The sequence below is a fragment of the Phyllostomus discolor genome, chromosome 3 (genome assembly GCF_004126475.2).
Source record: "Phyllostomus discolor isolate MPI-MPIP mPhyDis1 chromosome 3, mPhyDis1.pri.v3, whole genome shotgun sequence".
Taxonomy (NCBI): Eukaryota; Metazoa; Chordata; class Mammalia; order Chiroptera; family Phyllostomidae; genus Phyllostomus; species Phyllostomus discolor.
The window spans coordinates 98,298,658-98,320,548 of NC_040905.2; the positions used below are offsets into that span (position 1 = coordinate 98,298,658).

Sequence of the window (21,891 nt, forward strand, 5' to 3'; positions counted from 1 at the left end):
ATAAAACCCCAGAATAAAAATTCTGGATGCATTCAGTACAGTTTCATAGTAGGGAGCACACTGATGTGGCCAGAGGGCCCAGATTCCACGAGGAAAGGGCACAAAAACTCTGGATCTCTTCCCTACCCCTCCCCTCCCAAAACTTGCCCTAAGAGTTTTTTCCCATTTGGTTGTTTCTAATTTGTATTCCTTATAATAAAAGTATAATCACAAGTATAGTGCTTTCAGTGAATTCTGAGTCATTCCAGCAAATCATCGAACCTCAGGGGGTCATAAGAGCTCCCAAACTGATAACCAGTTGATCAGAAGTGCAGGTGGCCCCCAAGACTTACAGCATTTTGAAGTGGGGGCATTCTTGTGCAGAACTATGCCCTGAACCTGTGGAGTCTGATGCTAACTCCCGGTAGTTAGTGTCAGAATTGAACTGGACTGCAGGTCACTGGAGCTGAACTGGTTGTTAGTTTGTGTCAGAGCAAGAAAGGTCCTTTCCATGAACACAGCTACAAAATATCATTTATATACACATATACTTAAGTTACAAATTTGTAAGTATGACATGACAATAAACATACATTTTTGTATCTTAAATTCATGTCAGCCTCCAAATCAAATCCAACACTACCTAGAAATCACATTAATGTATATGAGTACACCTTATTATTTCTCATGGCTGCACAATATTCTATTTTATGGATATGTTTTTTCAACCCATACCTGAGAGTTGCTTGCTATATATGCTGTGAGGCATAATCTTGTGCAGATGTTATTTTGTATTTGTGAAGATTTATCTCCAAGGCAAATTCATATAACTGGGCCTGCTGGATCATGGGCAGATGCATGTAAATTTGTTAAAGACTACCAAAGAGCCCCCCATACAGGTTATACCACTCTGGACTCCCTCAGCAAGGTGTGAGTGTTTCCCCAGAGGTGCACCAATTATGCATGCTGCCCAATTTGCGAATTTTTGTTGTTTTGATAGGTGAGAAACATGTGTCAACTGCAGTTTTCATTTGAGCACTTTTCCCATATGTTTGGTTTACTTGTAGAGCTTTTCCTGATACTTACCAATTCATATGTTTTGCCATTTTTTCTAGTAGGTTCTAGGTCTTTCTTTGCATTATTCAGTTTTTAAGAGTGCTCTGTGTAGTAGAAAATTTAACCCCTTCTTTATAAGGGGCAAATATTTTCCTTACTTTATCACTCGTCTTTTGATTTTGCTTATAGACATGTAAATCTTTATAAAAAATCATGGATAAATTCAATCTTTTATTGCTTCTAGATTTTGAATCATAGAGAAAACCTTTCTCTAAGTTATAAAATAATTCATCTAAATCTATTATTTATATATTTTTTCAACATGTAGATCTCTGACCCAACTGGAGTTTATTCTGACGTATGTGTGAAATACGGAGCCAATTTTATCTTTTCACAACTAGCTATCCAGCTGTCAATACCATTTATCTTAAAAGTGTATTTTCAGCCCTGGCTGGCGTAGCTCAGTGGATTGAGCATGGGCTGGGAACCAAAGTGTCCCAGGTTCGATTCCCAGCCAGGGTACATGCCTGGGTTGGAGGTCATAACCCCCAGCAACTGCACATTGATGTATCTCTCTCTCTCTCTCTCTCTCTGTCTCTCTGTCTCTCTATCTCTATCTCTATCTCCCTCCCTTCCCTCTCTAAAAATAAATAAATAAAATCTTTAAAAAAAAAGTGTATTTTCACACTAGGGAAAAGAGATGCCACCTTTATCATATGTGAAATTCCCATATACAGCTGGGTCTACTCCTAGGATTTCATTCTGTTATAATGGCCTGTCTGTCTCATCAGAAGCCAATACAGTTTTAATTACAGATGCCTTGTAATAAGATTCAATATCTGATAGAGCCAGTCTTTCTCGTTACTACTTTTGCCACAAGGTCTTCCTAGCTATCCTTGCATGTTTATTTTTTCACAGGAACCAACCAGTCTAACACCAGAGAACACCTCACTGGACTTTTTATTGGAATGCATCAAATTTATGTTTTAACTTAAAATAACTGACATGTTTGCGATGCTGAGTCCCTGTATCTAAAAACAAGGATTTCTTTCCATTTGTCCAAGACACTGTTATATCTTTCAAAAATATTTTAAAGTTTTCTTCACACAGATTTAGGGTATTGCTTTTTGAATGCCTTTCTATATAGTTATTTCTTTTTTATGTGACTATTGTAAATGAGATCTTTTCTTCCATGACAGCTTCTAACTGGTTATTGTTTGGAAATACAAAAGCTTTTTGACTTGTTACAGTATAATATCCTGCAACCTTACTGAATCTTTTCATTTGAGTTTGTGTTAATTTTATAATTGATTTTCTTGGACTTTTCTATAGTTGTATTTATTTTGTTCCTAAGATTTATGCACTTGATATATTTTTAGTTTAGAATATTTTTATTTCCCAAAACTCACACACAAATAGAGATTTTACCTTCTTATATAATTGTATATATTATGTTATTTCAATTTTAGATCACTGGAATCTGCACAAAAATCCCACCGCACTGTACACTCTCACATTTATTTAGTCACTGAGACAATGGTGACTCAGCCTAACATCTCCTAGATTATTAGGGTCTCCACCCACACTGAGCTCAGTATCTACACACCTAGCTGCCATCGTCCCTCAGCCCAACACCACTCAGTCTGGAAGACAGGGCAGCAATGTTACACACAAGCTCCACTTGAAATCTAACACAAATGGATCTTATCATGCTGTCATCTTCAGCTACAGAACAAATTAAGTCCCTCCTACCATCTAGCCTTTCCTCAGTTCTTGTCCTAAAATATTTGCCTATCCTACTACAAGCTCATTTTCACAGGGCTGAGAAGGAAGACTTTCACAATGCTCATATAAAAATAGCAAAAACGTATAAAACTCTCAAGACAGGAGGCAAATAAATAAAACTGTCTAACTATGAGCTCAGATGGACTACACACCAATAAAGAGTGCTAGATGTCAGCCCACTGCAGGATACAAGTTTACTATTTCCTGAAATTACAGTACCTTTTCTTTCTTCACATGACTCATAATTTTGCCAAGGTCCTCCACATCAACAACAGATGTTAGACTCTGGTGGTCCTCGGTACCAGACTCCTCCCCACTGGAACTCTCACAGGGCTCCTCCTCCTGGAACATCAATACTTTAGAAACACAATGTTCAAAGTAGGAAACCATCTAATCCCCCCTCCCCAGTTATGAGGTCACTGGGTGGGTATCAAATAATTTTGGCTAGAGATCAGCAAAATACACCCACAGGCCAAATCTGACCAGCCTGGGGTCAAATCGGATGGCGCCCATCGTTTACATATTATCTATGGCCATTTTTTTGGTACAATGGCAGAACTGATAGTTGCAACAGAAGCCACATGCCCCACAAAGCTGAAAATATTTACAAGCTGGGCCTTTAGAGAAATAGTTTCCTGACCACTCTTTTAGACAAAGGACCAACGAGCCTGAGTGAGAAATTAGTGCAGGAATGAAGAAAACAAAGAAATCAAGTATGACTCTTACATTCCTTGGTAGTGGTGTTTACTAAGACGAGAAAGACTTGGGGAGAAATAGACTGGGAAAGTGGAAATGAAGAGCTCCATCTTGCATTTGTGAAATATGAGATGCATTCAACATCCACTTAAAGATATTAAAAACTTATATACAAGGTCCAGCAGAAATAATGCCTGCTTGAGTGTGGTTGGTAGGGTAATAACATGGGTGTAATAATTTATAGTTTTAATTTGAACATTTTACCTAAAATATCATATGGTGCTATATTGTTATGTTACAGAATTACACACTTATGATTTTGTAATAAAAAAGGGGAGTTATCTGTGTCAGACCCTGGATATAAGAACACAATTAAGGGTAGACCTTAGACCTAAAAATAAAAACCTAGGAATGACTAGCATCTAGAGAGTATGTAAAGCCATAAAACTATCCAAGATCATCCAGGAAGAAAATATCAACAAAGAACAGAACTGAGCACTGAACCTTTAATGATTCCAACACATAAAGGTTAATAAAGGAAAAAGATTCCAGGTAAAAACGAAAGAAAATCGTAAGAATGATGTCATGAAAGTCAAGTGAAGAGAGTGCTACAAAGAAGTCAGCAATGCCCAACGCTGTTCAGAGGTCAAGTAATATAAAGACAGAGAAATATCCGAGAGGCTTGACAATGTGAAGTCCCTCAGACCTATAAAAGGGCAGCATCAGTGGAGTAGAGAGCCAAACTGAGTGGGTGAGAGTTAACTGGGACTTCTGCTCACAGCTATAGCGTGGATTACATTAAACAACTCTCTTGAAGAAAATAAATAAAATTCAGTAATATTTTTAATGCATAGTCTTAAATGTATCACTGGTTTGGCAAAAATGTAAGGATTCAAATGAGAACAGGTATAAACTACAAATAGATTCTTAAAAGGTAAGTCAGAAATGGAGCTAAGAGTATCTGCTGAATTCTGAAGAACCTATTCTGACAGCTGTACCGGATGAGAGCAAAGCAGGTAAAGTCAAGGGGAGGACACCAAAGACACTAGGAGGAAAGTCTAACACAGAAGAGAAGAGTCAAAGCAGAAGCGACCCACACCTGGTATCCCACAAGGTTGCGAGCTTGGTGTGAAGCTAAAATACAAATAAATATCCTGTTCAAGAAGATGAAAGTGAGAAAGATAGGCAAAAAATTGGGGGGAAGGAGGTAAGCAAAATATGGATGGTTAGAGGGACTATATTTGGAAGTTTGAAGGTTTGTGGGAGGAGTGGAGAATTATATAACAAAAATTCAAGACCAAAGTAAACTGGGGCTCCAAACAGCAACACTTAACTAAAAGCCAATGGATCGATGCATTCAATTTCTGAAAGAAAGTTACTCCCACCTAGAATTCTATACTCAGCTGAAGCATTATGCAACTGTGAAGGTAGGATAAAGACATGCAGGTATAACGAATCTGAAAATTCACATCCAAAACACCCTTTCTCAGAGAATGTGCTCCAAAAAACAAGAGTCAATCAAGAAATAGGAAGATATGAAATCCCAGATTCCAGAATGCAACCCAGGAAGCTGGTGACAGTAATGCTGTACATCACAGTGGGTGAAGACACAGACTTCAGCTTCACTGAGGCTTGGAGGGCAGACATGCCAATGTGGGGCAGGAGACTCAGGACAGCCTCCAAGGAATCAATAAAAACTACACAATGTTAAAAACAATTTTCGATTGTGTTAAGAGTTTTATAATGAAGTTGATGATTATAGAAAAATCAAAGCAGATACAGCACTAAGGGAAATAAATGCATAAGAATGAAAATGTAGTATTATAATTGATAGATGTGAATATATACACAATCACAATGATGATACAATGATTAATGGTGTAACCAAAAAGTGTGATACAACTATGCAAGAAAATGAAAGGGAAGTGATACTCTGTGTGTATGATTTTCAAATTAAAAAAAAAAAAATCAAGAAATAGCAGGAACTACCTATTATTTAGAAATATAGAGGTAAATGTCTTATGAAAAAGCTAAAAGAATTAAAACTGGTTGACGGGGAAATAAGAATTAGAATGAGGCAAGGAAGTGCAATTTTTAATTATAAGCCTAGAAGTACTTTTTGTGGTTTTAAATGTACTTTTAATTCTAAAAATGTTTTAACTTAAATTTTTTTAATGTTAAGGATAATGGTGGTATCAGCAAAAATGGCAGAGTATGTAACTCCAAGGGCCTATTCCCCCACAGAAACACCTAAAAATTAAGGAAAAAACAACCAATTCAACTTTGTCAGAATTCTGGGAATTAGTCACAGGTTTACAACAACCAAGTAAACAATGAATTAGGAAAAAGAAAAGCTTTTTTAAAAAGCTTTTTAAGAAAACTTTTAAAAGGCATGTCAAAATTCTAGCTGAATGAACACAAGCTAAAGAAACAGACTTCAGAAACACACATGACAACAGATACAGTCTACAAAAACAGTTTTAAAAAGTCACTAAACGAACAATTACAACTCACAGCAGACTACAAAAATGAACTCTGAAAAGGGGGGGAAATCTGATTTTCAAAGTTAATACATTATAAGATTAAAAATGTGCAGTTTTGAAAAAAAAAATCACGAAGCATGCAAAGAAACAAAACAGATGGCCTACTCAGGAGAAGTTACCAGAAACTGTCCCTGAGGAAACTCACACACTGGACTTACTAGTAAAGACTTTGAGTTGACTGTCTCAGATGTGCTCAGAGAGCTAAAGAAAACCATGGACAAAGAGCTGAAGGTAACCAGGAAAACAATGTCTCAACAAATAGGGAATATCAACATGGAGATAAAAATTATAAAAAGGAAACGCAAGTTCTTGAGCTGAAAAGTGTAATCGCTAAACTGAAATTTTCACTAGAGGGTTTCAATAGCAGAATGCAGCAGCAAAAAAATTAGCAAACATGAGGACAGATCAGTTGAAATTAGCCATTCTAAAAAATGAACAGAGCCTAAAAGACTTACAGGACACCTTCAAATGTGCCAACAATCACAAAAGGAGAGTCTCAGAAGGACAGAAGAGAAAGAGCAGGAATAATATTTGAAGAAACACTGACTAAACACTTTCCAAATTGATAAAAATATATGAATCAACACATTCAAGAATTTTAAGAAACTTAAAGTAAGATAAACACAGAGAACCAAACTGAGACATATTATAAACTGTCAAGACAATAATAAAGAGAGAAGCAACTCTTGACATACAAGGGGGTCCTCAGAAAAGATAGGGTTAATAGCCAATTTCTCATCAGGAACCTCAAGAGGCCAGAAGACAAAGGAAAGGCATATTTAAACCAGTGAAAGAAAAAAAAGAAACCTGTAAACCAAGGATTCTATATCCAGTAAATCCATCCTTCAAAATTATAAGAGAAATGGAAATAAATGAAACTGAAGGAGTTCATTTACAGAAGACCTGCATGAGAGAAATAATCATCTGATAATGACTCAAAGCTACAAAAAGAAAAAACAGTGGTAAAGGTAGCTGCATAGGTAAATACAAAACCAATATTATTGCATTTGGGGTTTATAACTTTTTTTATCTATTTGACTTAAAAGCCAAGTACATAAGACAATTCACCATAAATCCATGCTAATGATCACACAAGGTATAAAGTTGTAATTGGTAACAACAACATAGAGGGAAAGAGTCAGAGCTGAATAGGAGCAGTTTTTGTTTAGTAAGGAGGTACTAATTCAAATAGAGTATTTAATGGCAATCCCTGGACTAGCAACAGTCCTCTGCATCTAGAGGTTCCACATCCATGGATCAAAAATATTTGAAAAAAAATGTTACATTGTTGCTGACATGTAGTTAGGCCTACAGTGGTTCATCTGTACTAAATACATACAAACTTTTTTTTGTCATTATTCCCTAAACAATATGTAAACTATTTACATAGAATTTATATTGTATTAGGTATTATACGTAATCTAGAGAAGATTTTAAGTATGCAGGAGGATGTGCAGAGGTTACATGCAAATACTACACTATTTTATATAAAAGACTTCAGCACCCACAGATTTTGGTTTTTGAAGAAGGTCCTGGAACCAATCCCCTGCAGATACCAAGAAATTACTATTCTAAAAAGTAACTTTAAAATGTACAGAAACAGAAATGAGAAAGGAATCAAAATGGTATACCAGGAAAAAAATCAATAAAACACAAAAGGTGGCAGTAACAAAGAAATTGAGGAAAAGATGTACGATATATAAAAAGCAAAATAAAATAACAAAAGTACATCCTTATCAGTAATTGTAAATGAAAATGGATTAAACTCTTCAATAAAAAGGCAGAGACAGGTAAAATGAATTTAAAAAGAAAAAGAAAAACAGAAACCAACTCTATGCTATCTACAAGAGACATAATAGAAGAAAAAAAGAGAAAAAGCTATTCCATGCAAATAGTAACCCAAAGAGAATAGGTGTAACTATACTAGTATCAGATAAAATAAGAGTTTAAGTCAAAATTGTTACGAGACAAAGGATATTAACATATCAAGAAGATTTAACAATTATAAACATATATGCACCTAACACGACCAAGAAAACATGAAGCAAAAAAATGACAGAACTAAAGAAAGAAAAAGACAATTCTACATTAACAGTTGGAAACTTCAATATCCCACTTTCAATAAACACAACAATTGGATAGATCAATAAGGAAACACAGGACTTCAACAACACTATAATCCCATTAAATCTAACTTATTCAGAACATCTCACCCAAAAAAAGATTATACATTCTTCTCAAGTGCTCAGGAAATACTCTCCAGGACAGGCTATATGTTAGGCCCCAAGTCTCAACAAATTTTGAAAGAAAAATCATCCAAAGTATATTCTCTGACCACATTAGAATTCAATAGCATGTAAAGAAATAAAATACCTAAGAAAAAATTTAACCGAAGAGAAATACTTGGACACTGAAAACTCAAAATATTGCTGAAATTCAAGAACACCTAAATAAAAGGAGACATCCCATGTTCACAGGTTGGAAGACTTTATATTGCTAAGATGACAATATTATCCAAAGCCATTCAGAGACTCTGCAAGCCCTATCAAAATCCCAATGATGTGTTTTGCAGAAATGGAAAAACCACTCCTCAAATTCACATGGAATTGCAAGAGATTCCAAATAGCCAAAACAATATCAGAAAAGAACAAAGTTGGAGAACTCCTGATTTCAAAACTTAACTACAAATCTGCAGTGTGGTACTGGCACAAGGACAGGCTTGATAGATCACTGAAAGAGAATTTAGAATCCAGAAATCCACACATCTATGGACAATGGACTTTTGACAATGGTGCTGAGTACATTCAATGGGAAAAGAACAGTCTCTTCGACAAACAGTGCTGGGACAACTGGACACACATGTCAAAGAATAAAATTGGACCCTTCACCATGCACAAAAACTAACTTAAAATGGATCAAAGACCTAAATATACAAACAAAATCTATAAAATTCTTAGAAGAAAACACAGGATTAAATTTTTATTACCTTGCATTTAGCAATGAATTTATCTTCATTACTCTAACAACATGAGCAACAAAAGAAAACAGATAAATTAGACTTCACAGAAATTTAAAACTTTAGTGTGCCAAAGGACATGACAAAAAAGTGAAAAAAAACCTATATTGGGGAAAATTATATATCTGATAAAGGTCTACTATCTAAAATGTAATAAAGAACTCTTAGCAGTTAACAACCAAGAGACAAAGAACCCAATTAAAAATGGCAAAGAACTTGAATACACATTTCTCCAGAGAAGAAATACAACTGGCAATAAACATACAAAAAGACAGATGTTCGACATCAGTAGCCATTAGAGGCCCCCATTAGAGGCCCCCATTAGAGGCTACTGATGTCGTAAATGCAAATAAAAACCACAAGGAGACACTACTTCACACTCACCAGGATGACTATAATAAAAACAAAACAAAACAGAAAATAAGAAGTGTTGACAAGGAAGTGAAGAAATTTAAAGTCCTGTACTTTGCTGCTAGAATTGCAAAATGGTGCAGTCACTGAAGAAAACTGGTGGCTCTTCAAAAAGCTAAACACAGAACCACCACATGGCCCAGCAATTCCACTCCTAGGTATATACACAAAAGAACTGAAAAGTTATTCAAACAAATACTTGTACATGATTGTCACAGCAGCACTATTCACAACAGCCAAAAAGGTAGAAATAACTAAAATGTCCATCAACATATAAATGGATCAACAAAATGTGATATAGCCACACCATGGAATATTATTCAGCCATAAAAAGGAATAAAGAACCGACACATGTACAACATGGATGACTTCTCCAAAACTTTGTGCTTAAAGAAGCCAGACAAAAACAGGCACAATTCCACTTGTGTGAAATATGCCGAATGAGTACGTCCACAGAGACGGGAAGCGAACTGGAGGCTGTCAGGGACGGGGGAAAGGGGGGAGAGTGACTGCTTCATGGTTCTCTCCTGAGACGATGAAAAGGAACTGGAACTTAACATAAGCAATGGTTGCACAAAATTGTGAATGTTTTAAATAAGCCTGGACTATATACTTTAAAATGTTAACTTTGTTACATGAATTTTACCTCAGTATTTTAAAAAGTTTTTTAATATTAAAAGCAAATTGGAGAGAAAAATAAGCAAATGCAAGCAAAAAGACTAGCTAGAAAAAGAGAATAAAAAATGAAACAGCAGCTGAAAGACAGAACAAAGGAAAGCTTTGGTTTTTACTTGCTTTTTGTGTTGTTTAAATACAGGTGACTCCAGAGCATGTTAATATATTCCTGGGAACCATCTAGCAGGGAGGAAAGATTAACAAGGCAGGAGTGAGAGATGTGGTAAACAAGGGAACCAAAGTCCTTGTTTCCAGAGCAGGCACAGAAAGTGGTCTTTGACAGAACCAGACACTGGCCTTCTGGGGCAAAAAAGATGCGAAGGTTTGCAGATGGGGCAGGGGCTGTAAGAGAATTCTTCCCATATGGTTTCATATGAGAGCTGCAGAAAGAGGCAAGGAGAAAGAGAGTATTAAACAGTCATCTTGGAGAGTGAGAAAGGGAACTTACAAGAGAATGTTGGGAAGTTCTGAATTCACACTTGAATCTGTGATCATGAATCTGCGGTCAAACAGCAAGCAGCTGGCAATGGAGAAGGCAGATGGCAGGTTTCAACCTGGCTTGGAGTTCAGCCAATTGGGTTGTAAAATGGAGTGGAAGGCAAGGCAATCAAAGATGTTTAGAAAAGAATAAGTATAAAATCTAAACAAGGTAAGATAAGGATAGAAGTGAAATAAGCAGCTTTCACTATCCAATGAGAAAGGTGTAGGATCAAAAGGATTTTAAAGTAGAAGCACCAGAAAGAGGTCAGAGTCTGGGTCACAAGAACATGAAATTTCAGAGGTGGCCATGGAAGTGAGAGGCCACAGTCAGAGAACAAAATGGTTACTGGAGGTTTAGAGGCCAGGAAACTGGCAGGCCAGGGTGTCAGATAAACCACTGACATGGATACTTAGTCAAAAAGACTAACGACAGGAATAAGGGTGGAGGGGTAGAATGCAAACTGTTCCTGAATGAGACAAGGGACCAGGTGGCCAAGGCACACAGCTGTGATACAGCCTGGTAATAAGAGCTTCAAAGGAACTCTGGGGCATCTGGGGAAAGAAGAGAAATGTTTAGAATATGAGGATGAAAGAAATGAATCTAGGATGCCTTGCAGCCTTTAAGTTAGAGTGATTAATAGTCATTAAATAAGAAAGGCAAGGAGGAATACATGGTTTGGTGATTTAAAAAAAAGAGAGAGAGATTATGAGTTCAGTCCGAGACAAATTTAACATCTCCAGGCCTGTTTCCTAACCTGGAAACTGTGGTAGAAATCTATGTGACTCTAGCAATGCAATGATTACAGAAGAGATACAGGAGAGCATCCAGTACAACATGGCTTAGCTCCTAAGGCTGCACTCTCTAAAACACCCCCCTCCATGAGTTTCAGATCTTCCTTCTAACCAGAAGCCAATGAAATAGTTTCTCAGGGCAGAGGTAAGGTACAGCGTCTCCAAACACAAGAAGAAAGCAGAGAGACATGGGCACACAGGCTACACACCTCAGTGTCTCTCTGACGCAATCCGTCCTGAGTATGAGACCCTGGCTCCACCTCCTCTGAGCCATGCTGATGAGATTCACATTTGCCTTTCTTGCAATTGCCATCACAGGATTTCTTCTCTCCTTTAAGAAGCACCTGAAGCTGAAAGACAAACTTGGTCTTCCAAGCTCTGAAGTCGGCCTCAATGCTGCCATGTTTGCTGTTAACAACATTGCAGTCACCTTCCCCTCGAGTCATCACACGATGAGCACCAAGCGTCCACAGCCACTTATCAACATTCTTGCCAACCTGCGAGAAAGAGATAGATGAGCTAGAAACACAATCTAAAGCACAGGTTTGTAGACTGCTCTGCGAAAGCCTTAAGTTCCTGTGGGACCCCTGCTTAGCCAAAAGGGCTTCCACCCCTCCTGTCCCAGCCACAACCCACAAGGGCTGCAGTGGACAGATGATGATAAGATTCTGCAAAAGGTTTTTCAACAAAAAGACAGGCAAGCTGTTTTATTAAACTAAAAATAAGATGCCTTGAAAAGAATTTGAAAACCACTATTCTAAATAATGTCAGAATAAAATAACTCATTATCAAAACAAAATGTAACAAAGCCTCTAGGGCCAAAGCCCATTCACTACAAAATGAACATGGTGTCCACTTGGCAAGACTCATAATTTCATAAACTCAGAAATTTATTTTATTGCAATATGAACTGACGAACCTGGGGAGCAGGGGTTTTCCAGAAGCACAGTTAAGAGTCAAAAAGCTTAACAGACTTCCTGAGTGGCAAGGCATTAAGCAAAATATTTACATATCAAAATTTTACCAGTCTTTGTCTAATTCCTTTGAAAATATAGGGGAAAATATACATTTTGATGTAACAATTGAATGAAAGCAAGTTTAAAAAAGATCTCCACTTTCATCTTTCCTCACATTCTACCAAAGACAGGTGAGAAAGGCTGGGCCCATATCTGGGGAAAGTTACACATGCAAAAGTTCTAGTAACTTTTTAGAACCACTAAGGAACTGAGAAGTCTCTAATTTTTTATTTTTTAAAGCATAGAGAATAGAATGCAAAAGAAAAGTAGCGAAGTTGATTTGATTTAGAAAAAAAAATCCAGGAAAACCATAAATGTTTTATTACATAAATGGCAGTGATTATTTTTCTTCTATTGCCCTTTAAAAATTAATGATTAAAAGACAACAGGTTCAACTGTATTAAGAGTTGGCTTGGGCGATAAAGATTATTCAGCAACAGACCAGGCAGCTGAAGAAGTCCAAAGAATCAGCGATTTTCCATCCGTAAGGTCCTGCCTGGGGACAGAAGGCTGAACTCAAAGCCTATGAAATCAGGCCCCTAAGACACTAGACAAGAGGAGGCATTTTATTTAATTCAAAAAATTTACTGACAGCCTATACTATACACCGAGATTGGATATATATGTGTAGCAATTCCCAGCTACAAAGAATAACACAGTCAGTTGATTATTAAGTACCAAAGGTTATAGATTATTTCACATACACATATATATGTCTATGTATATGTGTTAATGTTTTTATTAAGATAATTTATCCCTAGCCCTGGCTGGCATAGCTCAATGGATTGAGCACGGGCTGCGAACCAAAGTGTCGCAGGTTCGATTCCCAGTCAGGGTACATGCCTGGGTTGCAGGCCATGATCCCCAGCAACCGCACACTGATGTTTCTCTCTCTCTCTATCTCCCTCCCTTCCCTCTCTAAAAATAAATAAATAAAATCTTAAGAAAAAAAAATAATAATTTATCCCTATAATTCAACATACATCTACCTTATACTTACCTTGTTGAAGTGGCCCACATAGACAGAATTTCCAAGGCCAAACACCGCATATTTCATACCCTTCAGGTAAGTTTTGCCAAACCGAAAATCACTGGCTGCTTCCTCTAACCATTTGCAGAACCACTCTGTGCTCTCGGTCGGTCGACCATCAGTGTATGTAGCAACCAGGAAGGCACAAACACTTTTACTAGTAACCTAACCAAGAAAGCAATTATTTCAGAAAAATATTCAAAAGGAAAACTTTGTTTTAATGTTGACATTCCTATTATACTAATTTCTAAGGACAAAGAGTGCTTTCATAAACATTCATCTTTTTCAAAAGTGAAAGAAAACACAGCAAGAACCCCTTGCACAGAGGAGAAAACCCAGTCCCTTGCCAGTACACCTCCCAGTGCCCTCCACCATCTACCCCATTCCGTTTCTCAGACCACCAGTTCCTATCATCTCCAATTTGTCATACTGGAAACAAAATGCAAGTTAGTCAGGAAAAAAATACAGAAAGGTCTCTAAAACATTACCTAAAAAATTAAAGCAATAAAACTTTTAAAACATAAAGTTTTAACTTAGCACTATCGTCTACCAGGGGAAACAAAATACATCTTCAGTCTGTTAGTCATAGTATTTCATCTGCCTGAATGTATTTTTTAACAGTCCCAAGTCAGGAGGTAAGTTGTAAGTAATCCCTTGCTAATTGTTAAATATCAAAATTTACTAATAATTTTTCACAAATAATTTAGAGCACATCCAAGCTGACTCATTTGCACTAGTGTTTTCTTGGGGGAGAAAAAGATGGACAATTAGAAGTTTATACACTAAAAGGGGCTAGCAAACCTGCAGCCTACAGGCCCAATCCAGCTTCCTACCTGTTTTTGTCAATCAAGTGTTATTGGAACAGCCACACTCACTTGTTTACATACTGTCTATGGCTGTTTTTTGCCTCAAAGGCAGAACTGTAGCTGCATGGCCCACAAAGCTGAATATATTTAGTATCTGGCTCTTTATAAAAAAGGTTTGTCCATTCACACTCTAAGTGCTTCTCCAACTCTAGCTGCCTCAGAATCACCTGGGGCACTTGTTAAAACCCATCCACACACTGGGTCAGCGGGGCTGGGCTAGGACCTAAGAATCTGCATTTCTAACAAGTCCCCAGGAGATGCTGATACTGCTTGTTCAAGGGCCACACTTTGAGAACAACTACTATAAAGTAAACTTCTCTAAATAGGTAGAACTAGAGGAAGTGGACGGGCAATTCTCAGATCAAGAAATTAAACTCTCATAGATATTAACTAATATAGGAAGGTCACACAACTAATAAGAGGTTTCTCTAACTCCAAAACCCATACTTCTGCTACCCAAGTGGCTCCCAACCTTTCAGTAGGCTTACACATGGTTCACACACACAGCACACTGCCATCAATAACAATCCTCCTTTGATTGTGAGATTCAAGGCAGGAGGGTGTTGGGAACTTCAAACCACTCGGCTCCCCCACCCCAGGAGTCTAACACACCAAAGGGACAGACTCCACACCGACTGATAATCAGTGTACCACACCACACATTCCACACCTCTGATGGCCACTGGAAACTGAACCAACTGAAATCTCTGAGCATGAAAATGAAATTTACTCTGAAGATTCTATTTATCCCAGAACACAAGCGGTCAATTAAATACGAATTTTGATTAAAGAGAAAATAAGACAATTACCAACCTCTTCTACTAGATTATCATCTGGATCATAGTCTTTCAGATTAATAATTGCCACAGGCAGATCTAGGGAAGTAACAGCTTCGGCAAGAACTGCTGCAAATTTCTAATAAGAAAAGAAAATCAATCTTCAATAAGCCAAATAAGCAGAATACTGTCATTTATACCTGTTGGCAAGGGAATGAGGCATTTCTCATGAAAAATTTTTCCACTGACTGACATTTGTCATCAGAAACACAAATACTGCCCAGACCTCTATGGTTTAGTTGGTTGAGAGTCATCCCGCAAAGCAACAGGTCGTCAGTTCAATTCCCAGTGAGGACACATGCCTAGGTTGCGCAGGTTCGATCCCTGGTCAAGGCATGTACGAGAGGCAACCAATCAATGTTTCCCTCCTACTTTCTCCCTCTCTTCTCCTCTCTAAAAATAAATAAAATCTTTCTTAAAAGCATATACACACAAATACTATTTGCACTTTTACCATTTTCTCAAGCATCTTTATAGAGATCAATCATTCAACGTTTTTCTCAAAGTATATATAGTAAATCTAAATTGGCTTTTAGACATTCCAGCTGCTTTGCCCCACCAGAAGAGACACAGAGGCATACAAAAAATACTGAAGAGAGAAGAGAATGGAAAATATGAGAAATGTGAACACATTTCTGGAAGATAGAAAGCAAACAGGCAAGATGACAGATAGGAGAAAGTCCTAGGGGAGAGTTCACTACCACAGAAATGGGAGGAAACCAGGGGAAGAGAAGAGCCAACAAGCACAGAAGGGTGCACAGAGCTTGAGCAGCATTCACCCTTTATTCCCAGGCGACACACCTCTAGATCTCAGACAAAATGGACCAAATGTCTGGGGAAGGATACAACTTCATCCCAGATGTTGGCACCCCAGGAAAACGCCCTCCTCTTTCGTGTTTAGCAAAGCCTGCCAAGCATGTATTCATTTACTGGGCATCTCCTATGCCAGTCTGAGCTCTGGGCACTAATACACAACAATGTACAAGAACAAAGTCCCTGCCCTCAAGGAGCTTATATTCTGATGGACAAAGAGAAAATAACCTAGAAATGAGAAAATAAACAGTATATCAGATGGTAAATAGTGCTATAGAAGAAAATAAATCAGGATAAGGGGAAAATACAATACTGAAGATATGAGGAAGAGTTGTTATTTTACATAGAGAGGGCCAGGACAGGAGTGTATAATAAAGAATAAATATTTGGCCTTTGTCTCCAGTTCTCAAAATCCTAAACCCTCAGAACTTACTGTCTTTGATATGCTAATGAAATGACTCCAGGAGGGATGAGCCCTAGGTCTGGATAGGGCTGGTTGCCAGAAATCCAACCAGGTGATTACAGGTGTAGAACTTTGAGCATCCTTTCTCTCAGTGGGTTCAAGCATCATTGGCCAATAATTTAATCAATTGTGCCTACATAATGAAATCTGTATGAGGTTTTGCTGAGTTGGGAATACACTGAAATTGCAGAAGGAGCAGGGCAGTGCTGAATGAAGACCAATGGTGAGATGACTGTAGTAATCCAGACAAAATAGGAGGGTGGCTTGGACCAGGATGCAGTAGTGAGTATGGTGAGAAGTGACTGGAATCTGGGTCTGTTCTGTATGTAGAAAAAAGAGTATTTGCTGACAGACTGGATGTGGGTAGTAAGAAAAGAAGTCAAAGGCATATTTTTATACAAGGCAACTGGAAGAATGAAGTTGCCATTTACTAAAATAAGAACAATTATAAATGGAATGGGTTTGAGCAGAAAATCAGAGTTCAGTTATGAGCACATTAATTTTGAGGTGTCTATTAGACATCCACATGAAGATCTATGACAGGCAATTGGATATGATTCTGGAGTTGAGGAGTGATTCAGATCAAAAACATAAATTTAGAGCCCATCATCTAATACAGGAGTTGGCAAACAAAGGCTCACAGGCCAAATCCAGTCCTCAATTTGTTTGTATAAGTAAAGGTCACTGGAATATAGTCATGTCCATTTAGTGACACACTGTCTATGGCACAGGTGGCAAATACAAGGCCCATGAGCCAAATCCGGCCCCCCACCTTGTTTTATCCCACCCAGTACCTTCTTTCTACTTGGCGGCAGCCGAGTTCTAGCTTAATTGTTAAGGAGTACTTACATTTACACAGTACTAAAATGATATTCGGCCTTTTGAAGGCAACCGTGAGGCTGATGTGGCCCCTGGTGAAAATGAGTTTGATGCCTCTAGTCTATGGCCACTTCCACACTGCATCAGTGGAGTTAAGCAACTGCAGCAAAGACCATATTGTAACAGAGGGGTCTGGCCAGATCACTGGGGAGCAGGGCAGAAACCCTCAAGAGTCAACACTCCCCCAGAGAAGGGACAGGCTTGTTGGAAGCATGGAAGACTGCAGACCGAAACAGCAGCTGCACACGACATGCCTTGGGCAACTATAATCAAAGCAACAGGACTGAGCGAGCGGAGACAGGCACAACACATGCCTAATGAGGTGATCCCACACCTGGGGCAAATAGACACTGGGTTCCTGTGTGCAGCTAGGAAACTTCTGCCCCCTTCTACAAAATGATGGCCAGAAAAGGGTCAAAGGACTAAAGAGCTGACAAATACGTTGGGCACTAGTGCACACGGATGAAAAGCCAGGTGCTCAGTCATGCACTGATTTCTGGGCTGAGTCTTTAAAATTCAACTCCCCAGGAAACCTGGCCTTTCTCCTCCCCTGGCAAGACTGGTCAGCTGCAGCACGTCCAAGTGTCTGAGACCAGTGGACCCAGGCACCCCTCCCACACCCAAAGCAAAGGCAGGGCTGGCGATGCTGCGAGGGACTCTACCAAGCACACAGGCAAGCACACACAGACTGTTGAGAGTCATCTGGAGCTGAACTGCAACCAGGAACCAGCTAAGCAGCCTGAGTGATCATGCTGCTGACATGTGTGTTTCACAAAGGATGGTACTTTTAGGAATGCGAGAGGGGATTCCAGGTAACTCCTTGAGCTGGTGTGGTCTAGCAGAGGGTGGCAGGATTGTTAGTCCTTGGGTGTTTTAACCCTGTGGAGGTCATAAAAAATTACAGTGTAGGATGTGTCTCTGAGAGATACATTCATTACTAGCATGTGCTGAAATGCAAAAAAAATTAAAAACATTGCAAATTTGCATTTATTACATTATATAATAAAATAGATGATTTTTTATTTATTTTCATTTGCAATCTAGAAATTATTAAACAAAGAAATATAAAAGCATAAAGAATAAAAATTTTTCTTTTCAAATAATGGAAAGATGGATGTTGCTAAAAAATACAACCATGAAAAATGCTTTAACATTAATTAATGTTAAAGAAGACAAGAAGACAGAATGAAGAAGCATTCTGTCTTCTCCAAGAAGACCGAATGAAAAGAAAAAGTTATCATAAAGTATGAAAAAAAAGGTCTGAGACACAGAAGACCATCCAAAACCTCTAACAGCCAACTAACAGGAGTTAGAACCACAAAAACTGAAGGGAGAAAAAATGAAAGGCAGAACTACCTGTCAGAACTATTAGCAGAAATATTAGCAGAATTAATGCAAAAAACTCTTCAAAACTAGAGTCCAAGAGTCCAGCACAATGGCTAAAAAAAGCTCCAACCCAGACATGGGTAGTAGTAGCATCCCCAAAATGGACACTACTACTGCCACTCACTTTTCACTATTCCCTACTTCTATAGCAACAGGCATCAATAATGGACTTGCAACTCTCTCCATTCTGCTTAGACAGAAGCAAGCTTCACAACAAAAATACCTCACAACAATGACCACCAGGCACCACAAATCACCTGGAATTGAGCACAAGAGATAAAACCTACCAACCATCCCAGAAATGAAAAACAGATGCTGGAAAAGGGAAAAAAAGAAGATGAAAGAAGATGAAAGAAGATGGGAGAACCAATTTAGTTCATTGCTAAAAGGCACTTTTTAGGAATTTTCTTAAAAGATCAGAAATCCAGTGAAAAGTGTCATAAAAAGTTCTTACCTTGGCTGGCCAGTGTGGCTCAGTTGGTTAGAGCATTGTCCCATAAACCAAAAGGTTGCAGGTTTGAGGTTCCCAGTGAGGGTACATTCTAGGTTATGGGTTCTATCACCAGTTGGAAGGCATACAAGAGGCAGCAGATCATTGTTTCTCTTTCTCTTTCCCTCTCCCCCTCTCCCTCTCTCTTTCTCTCTCTCTCTTTCCCTCCCTCCCTCCCTCTCTAAGATCAATGAAGATATCTCCTTGGTGGAAGAGTCAAAAAAAAAAAAGTTCTTACCTTGGCTGTACCAGTCTGGGAACCATAGAAAATCTTTACTCCAGACACAAAAACTTCCTTCTTTTGATGAGAGATATAACCATTTGTCATCAAATCCCGAGTTGCTTTTGGAACTGATTTCTTCTGTGAGTTCTTGTCCTTGAAGATAAACAACTACACAAATCCATCAAGTTTGAATCTTTTCCTAACTTCAGTAGGAATGAAAAATAGCACAAATACTGACCCATTTTATTACTCTCCTAATCTTTCTGGGTGCACTCCTCAAATACTAACCCTTTGGTATAATTAGATCCTTAAAAAGCAGAACCCAACTGTACTTGAACAATGATTAAAATAAAATTTAAAAAAAAAAGCAGAACCCACATTTCTTAAAACCAAAATGATTCCCATTACAGTATTATATGAATAAAAGTATTATTCAAAGGTAAAACTATACATTTCATTCATAATGTATTTTAGTAGGGTAAGAGCAGAAACTTATTTTCTGATCCATAATCAATGGGAAGAGACTACTACCCCTTAAAATGTAAGACAGACTTGTTGTTTTGTTTTTTTACAAAAGTTGAATTTTTCATTACAAAATCTTCTTGCATCTTAAGAATGAGACATCCACAGCACATCAAAGAAAAGGTGAGAATAAAATAATTTAATCCATATAACGTAACCTTTAAAAACTGAGAATAAAGTTTTTTAGGCATTAAAAAATGTTGAGAGACTAAATATAAAAGTGATTTAAAGTTCCTTTTAGCTTTTATGCATTTTTCTGAATGCCTGAGACAATCTTCATTCTAAACTCTCTATAAAATCTAATGCCTAAATACTCTCCTATAAAAAAAATAACTCCACTTACCTGCTTCCTGATGGCAATCTGGAAACAAATCCAAAGGCTAATAGCAAAGGCAAAGCCCAAATATATGTAAAATCTGTTTATCCATAATGATATTAAAGGTGAGAAGTCCCATGAATCCAAAGAAGGACCTAAATTTAAAACGATACATACATGTAATTTTATTTAAAGCTACATATACAAAGATGTCCACCCTTACTTTAAGGATTAAACAAAATAGCCCTGGCTGGTGTAGCTCAGTGGATTGAGCTCCGGCTGCGAACCAAAGTGTTGCAGGTTCGATTCCAGCCAGGGTACATGCCTGGGTTGCAGGCCCTGACCCCCAGCAACCCAACATTGATGTTTCTCTCTCTCTCTTTCTCCCTCCCTTCCCTCTCTAAAAAAATAAAATAAAATAAAATCTTAAAAAAATAAAAAAATAATAAAACTCCTAACCTGCATACTCAACAAGGCTAATATACAAAAAGTCAATACTAAGAATAAATTATGTGGCAACATGATAAAATTAGAATGCTAACTCAAACACACACACACACACCAATCACCTGGAATTCTATGTTGGGAATATATATATCCTTCATTTGGCAGCGTTTGAAAGCAAGAGAAGGGAACACAGAGTCCAAACACTTTGTGTAAAACTATGACTTCATTTCGCTGTTATGCTTGCTCCATGAGAAAGGCTTTAAATAGCACTAAAACTATTCCCTTTTTTCTCATTTTATTTTTAAAGACCCATGGCTACTTGTAACAGGTTCTTAAATAACTGTCCCCATGCTCCATTTTTTGAAGGGAGATATGGATGGACCTGGCCTCAAATGTTAAACATGGGGTCAATTTCAAAAGGTGAAGCCTAAAACGTGGGGTTCACATTTGAGGATGCTCCACCCTGGAAAGGTCCTCAGTACACATTGGTAAAGTGGGGAGCGGGGTGTCCGTTTTCTCTGCCCTTTACTTGAGGTTAGAAGCAAAAAGCAAAAGCCAAGTCAAACGGAAAGATCAATCCTCCCTTGCCCTCGGCTATACCCGTGCTGACAAGTGCAACAATCTCTGAAGGGTCCCGAGAACACCACTCCGCCGAGAGGGTCTCAGAAAACACGGTTTCTCCCCTCCTGCCTCACGAACTTTGTCCGCCTGGGGCCCTTACCCATGATCCTCAAAGCCAGGGCTCTTCGGCACCACAGGAGACTACAATCGCGGACCTGAAAAACCTGGCGGCTAATCTGAGTACCAGCAGTCAAAACTATCTCGCAGCATTAGCTGTACAACCTGAGATCGCAGAACTGGGGGCAGCCATGCCACTCACAGCCTCGCTGGGATTGGCTCAGAGGGGAGCACCACTTAGAACTCGAGATAAGGAAGCCGGAGCTCGCTGGTCCTGCTTGGATTGGCTCAGAGGGGAAGGGGGCGTGCCCAAAGACACACACCGCCCAGATCTAGTGGCGGGGCAGCTGGAGCGATTCCGGACTCTCTGTAGTTGTCGGAGAGGAGGAAGGGACTGGTGGGTCAAACCAGGAGTGGCCTAGGAAAAAAGGGTGGGGAGGGGGAAGATGACGTTAAAGGAGTTTAAGGACGTCATCAGCCAAGTGAAATCTGT

At 38.4% G+C, this 21,891-nt stretch overlaps 1 protein-coding gene across 2 annotated transcripts in view; it reads right to left on the reverse strand.

Moving 5' to 3' along the window:
• Positions 1 to 21,619, reverse strand: part of LOC114503588 (S-adenosyl-L-methionine-dependent tRNA 4-demethylwyosine synthase TYW1) — a 172,415-nt gene extending 150,796 nt beyond the window's left edge. Inside the window, exons 1-7 of one of the 2 annotated variants that reach the window (XM_036020853.1) lie at positions 21,442 to 21,619; positions 20,301 to 20,428; positions 19,451 to 19,600; positions 15,159 to 15,260; positions 13,450 to 13,644; positions 11,643 to 11,930; positions 3,040 to 3,162 (exon numbers count right to left, since the gene is read on the reverse strand). In XM_036020853.1, the coding sequence (XP_035876746.1) occupies positions 3,040 to 3,162; positions 11,643 to 11,930; positions 13,450 to 13,644; positions 15,159 to 15,260; positions 19,451 to 19,600; positions 20,301 to 20,428; positions 21,442 to 21,445 (990 nt within the window). In that variant the 5' untranslated portion in view covers positions 21,446 to 21,619. Of the gene's footprint in view, positions 1 to 3,039; positions 3,163 to 11,642; positions 11,931 to 13,449; positions 13,645 to 15,158; positions 15,261 to 19,450; positions 19,604 to 20,300; positions 20,429 to 21,441 lie in introns of both variants that reach the window. The other variant, XM_028521249.2, reaches the window with a different exon arrangement.
• Between the last annotated feature and the right edge of the window lie 272 nt (positions 21,620 to 21,891).